Raw genomic sequence first — 4,835 nt, forward strand, 5'->3', positions numbered from 1 at the left:
ATAAACTAACCCTATAGTCCCTTTCATTCATTTCTGTTTAAATTGTATTAAGGTGTCTCTGTCTTCCTCTCTGTTGTAGATGATTGTGTTTGTGTGTTATTTTTGTGTGTTGTGGCCTTTGGGAGAGCGCCTGCATAACAGCAGTGTATCTGAGGTGATGCATTATGGGATTTGGTGTCCATGGTGAATTCTCTCTTCACTGTGTGATGCTGTTTTATCGCCTCTGCATACCGACACCAGAGAAGACTTTTTATTTTAGAAAAATGACATGTTTTTAATCATTCACAGACCACCCAGACTTCAGTTTTATTCTCACAGACTCTTGACTGAACCCTGCTGAACCCACAAATGTAAATATATAAAATAAATTTGTGTTATTAACTAAAAACAAAACTTCATAACTAAAACTTCAGTATTTAATCTTTTTTATTTTTTTAGATTGAATAATTTAAATGCAATGCAATAATTCAATGTTAAAAAGGCAAATATTCAATGTGTTATTTTGGCATAATTTTATTAAAAATCCATTTCTAGTTATTGTATTTTAATTTTAAGAATTCAAACAGTTAACAAATGTTGTTAAAAAATAAGTAATAAAAAAGTATAGCACATCAGACAAAAACAGGTGTGCTTATTCACACGTTAAAATTAAAATATGAAATTTTTTTAAGGGCTTACAAAATGTTTATTGTTAATCGTTTTGAGCTTTTTTGTTTCAATAAATGTTGTTGTTGTTGTTGTGGTATGGATTTAAACACCTCCGTGTCAGTGTATTTATCTCAAAAGCCATGTTGTCGTGTTGTTTAACAGATACACATGCTGGAGAAAGTCAGACTCTTGTAAATGAATGTCTTTTATTAAGTGCAGATGTATTAAAGTACAGAATCCGGTTGGAAACACTCAATTGTCTATGATGATGTATTTCTGTGACATCATAGAGAGTTTGGGTTTCCACGTGACAGAACACACACACATATTTCTGAACTGCTGGAATTTCACATCACAAGTGGATCCCGTTTAAAGTTTTTGGACTGGTTATTATTATTATTGTTCAAAGTCTTTTTGGACAAATAGCAGAACTGCAAAAACACCCAAGCGCCGCCCGCACACAATAATAAAACATCAAAATAAATTAATAAACGATTGTACATAAAGCAAAGTGAATTCCGATGCTCTTCGTTTCAATATTGACGAAGACTTTAAATCAATAATGAAACATTTGGCTGTCGAGACAAATTGAAAATCAATCACAAATCAATTAGGCAGACAAATAATTTAAATAAAATATTTGAAATAAATAAGATAAATAATCACAAACATATACACACACACACACAATAATAATAATAATAATATAAAAATGACAATCAATCACTCGAGTATGTAGATGTTTAAGGCAGTTCTACAGCAGGTCTAGTTGAAGGCATTTCTGGCTACACTAAAGGGAAAGAACCCCTTGTTTTCAAAGCTACAGTCACAGATTCACAAGCTCCTCTATTAAAGCTAGAAAGTGATGAAAATATATTTACAGCCTGTGAATTCAAGGCATCATCTAGGACTCTTAGGTCTAAAAGCTAAAAGCACTTGTGCGGAGATCCTAGAGAAATCATGGAACAGAACCTCCGGAGAAACTACCTGACATCCTCTGCCAAACGTGCGCGCGCGCGCCCTGCTCGTCCTTCTGTGATTTATTAAGGCACAGTTTTCAGCAGGCTGGACGCACGGGCATCTGGAGCAGAATCACCTGTCTGTTCTCTGATGGATGGCATTTGTTGATGTGTCTCGTGAGTCCAGGTGAGCTGTAGAACAGCGCTGGACAGTATTTGCAGGGATAGACCTGCGCAGAGTGATGCAGGCGGATGTGTCGCTCCTGGTTGACTCTGTTGGGGAAGTTTTCACCGCACACCGGGCACATGTGGCACTCCGACGCGCTCAGGTTTAAAGCTCCTTGGGTTTGGCTTTTGTCGCCGTCGTGATGGGTCGTCACGTGCTTCTTCAAGTACGCCTGTCGTTTAAACCTCTTCCCGCAGTGTTGGCAATCGTAGAGCCCGTCTTCAGAGCCGGATTCAGAAAGTCCGGGGCTCGGGGTGTCTCTGTCGCTGGACGCGTCCTTCTGCTCCTCGGATGAGGAAGACGCGGACATCTTATTGCTCTCCGGGTTGCTGCCGGTCGGGTTTTGCGGTTTGGGTTTGTGCCAGCGCCGATGGGACGCCAGGTTGGCCGGGCAGCTGAAGAGCTTGTCGCATTCGGGACACCTGTACTCGATTCGGACGATCCGGGAGCATTTGTGCTGCGCCAGAGAGAATGGGTCTGCGTACGCCTCTCTGCACAGCTGACAGATAAACTCACCCAGCGGCTTGTCGCCGGCCGTCGACGGACATCTGGGTTTCTGCTCCACCGGACCTTCTTTGATCTTCAAGCCCAGAACCGGAGATGTGGTCATCTCGTCTTCAAACTGCAGTTTCCTCATGACTTTGACTTTCTTGGATGCCGGTTTGCCTTTGCGCTCGCCATCCGAGGAGGCTCGTTTTGTGCTGCCTACTGTGACTGGGTGGCTGGTACCGGTTCGGTTGCTGTTGCTGGTGCCGATTTTAAGATCCACGGGAGCGAAGGGCACGTGATCCGAGCCGTTGGGCGCAGCTGGGAAGGATTCCGCCGATATGGGTGAGCCCAGATTGAATCGCCTCTCCAAACACGCCCTTTCGTGTTCTTTGCTCACCGGACGCGTCGGGCTGTACATGGGTCGGTACACCGTCTCCGGGTTCCCGAACTGCACCGGTTTCGCTTCCTGCGTGGAAGTCAGAGCCCCTGAATCAGTGCGCGGCGATGCCGGACTATGCGTGCGCGGCGCGTTTGCCTCATGCGCGCGTGGAAACGCGCTCTGTTCATCCTCATCCGAACGGACCCGGTACGAAACAGGTATCGCTTTTTTATTTCTCTTGACTAAAAATCCTCTAGGCATGTTCGCCGTTCAAAGGCACTTCAGTTGAGCTGAAATGAGAGGCACGCTCGGTGCTGGGTCAGGACGCGCGTGGTGATCTTTCAATCAGAAGCACATAGCAGCACTCTTTTAAACCCAAATGATGACATTGTTCTCGCCCCTTGCTGCCTCATCCAATCAAATGGAGTTGGGATCCCTGTGGATTTGGAGATGGGAGGGTCTGCAGCGGATCAGCAGATGTACCTGAGCTGTATTATATCAGGACGCGCCGGTCACACGCGGGTTCCTCCTCTTTTCACGCTCTGATGCGTTTTGTCAATGCACACGTGCCCTGCCTTTGTCAGCATCCTTTAGGCGCTTCTTCACTCTCAGAGCATCAGAATTTCAAATTGACATGGGTAAATGACAACAAAGACGTCGTAAAAAGTCTTGTCATTTGCTTCGTTTCAAGTAATAAAATGCTGGGTTGTTGGGTAAAAAACAGACAAACCCAACCGTTGGGTTTAAATTGACCTAAGCTGGGTTGTTTCAAATGTAGACATTTTCTAGGTTCATTCAAAATGTTCATTCTGCGTTTGGATTTGTCCATATTTTACCCAACCATGGGTTGAAACAACCCAGCATTTTTAGAGTGTGCGCAATTTGAACAAACTGTTTTAAAGCTGACAAAAGTTGCATGCGTAATTTGTCTCCAAACTAATTGATTGTATAAATCAGACGCCTGCAGTTGAATGGCTCATTGCGCGCATACATAATTCATAAAGACGCTCATCTCGTTTGCATTATAATAGACGCGCGAGCAGACAGACGCGTGCGCTGAGCATCCTTCTGTTCAAACGGAGCGGATTCTGCATCATTAATGACATCAGTTTGTGTCTGTGCTCATGCGTGGTGATGTCATTCCAATGCAACGGTCTCGTCATAGCGGAATTTCTTCTCAAATCAAAGCTGCTGTGTGTCAATAATCCGCACATCTGATGAGCTGATTTAAACAAACACGGACGCGTCTGCCAATTTTGACATTAGAGTAGTTTAAGCTCGTGTCGTTATTTCATTGGAACATATACAAAATAAACAAAACAAAACATGAGAAATGCAGTTTGAATAAATCAATAAAATCCCTTCAGGCGCTTTATTCACTCAACAAACACATTTGTTGCGCGTGATCATTTATTGTGCATATTAATAAGAACAGTTATTGTATAAATATCCAAAGAATGCTTACACATAACAAGAACACCACATTTTAAATATTAGTCAATTCTAATAAAATGTAAAATAACTACAATATAATTTAAAATAAACAATACATTTGTCCAACGTTTGCTGTTTGGGACGCGCATTGTATAGTAGATTTATTTAATTAATGTAAATGTATTTTAATGGCATACAAAAAAACATTGCACATAAGAAAACCTTTAATAAGACATTAATAATCATAATAATAAGTATTTTATTATTATTAACTGCTGGTTGCATTCCTGTCTTTAAAAGACATTGTCAGGCACACGTGTTATATGATGATTTTCTGTCCCACCTTCATTATCATACAGCTGCTTCTCTCTCAGATTTCCTTCATTCTGCTCTTATCTGCCCCACAGCACCAATGACCCTCCCTCCGATCATCACATCTCTATACTATACTATACTACACTAAACACAGACACGAAGCTTTCCAAAGACAGGACAGATATATTTAATGAATGTTACTCAGTACACATCAAAGAGGTGCATGTGACAAAAGCTTTAAGCTTAATTTATTTGAGCTGACCCCCCCACCACCACCACCACCACCTCATTATGCTTCCCCCAAACATATGGTGCAGTTAACGTATAACTTAAGGAAATGAAAGATAAAGACGTGGTTTATTACTCCTCAATATGATGTTATAGA

At 41.9% G+C, this 4,835-nt stretch overlaps 1 protein-coding gene across 1 annotated transcript; it reads right to left on the reverse strand.

The window, feature by feature from the left end:
- Positions 1-847: 847 nt before the first annotated feature.
- insm1a (insulinoma-associated 1a) lies at positions 848-3,103 on the reverse strand. Its single transcript, XM_065256570.2, has one exon. The coding sequence runs from the start codon at positions 2,960-2,962 to the stop codon at positions 1,706-1,708; it is 1,257 nt and encodes a 418-aa protein (XP_065112642.1). The 5' UTR covers positions 2,963-3,103; the 3' UTR covers positions 848-1,705.
- Between the last annotated feature and the right edge of the window lie 1,732 nt (positions 3,104-4,835).

This window comes from Paramisgurnus dabryanus, chromosome 12 (genome assembly GCF_030506205.2).
Source record: "Paramisgurnus dabryanus chromosome 12, PD_genome_1.1, whole genome shotgun sequence".
Lineage (NCBI taxonomy): Eukaryota > Metazoa > Chordata > Actinopteri > Cypriniformes > Cobitidae > Paramisgurnus > Paramisgurnus dabryanus.

What these genes read in the sequence shown, in the direction of transcription:
- insm1a (XM_065256570.2), bottom strand. Translation starts at nt 2,962, where the DNA reads ATGCCTAGAGGATTTTTAGTCAAGAGAAATAAAAAAGCGATACCTGTT.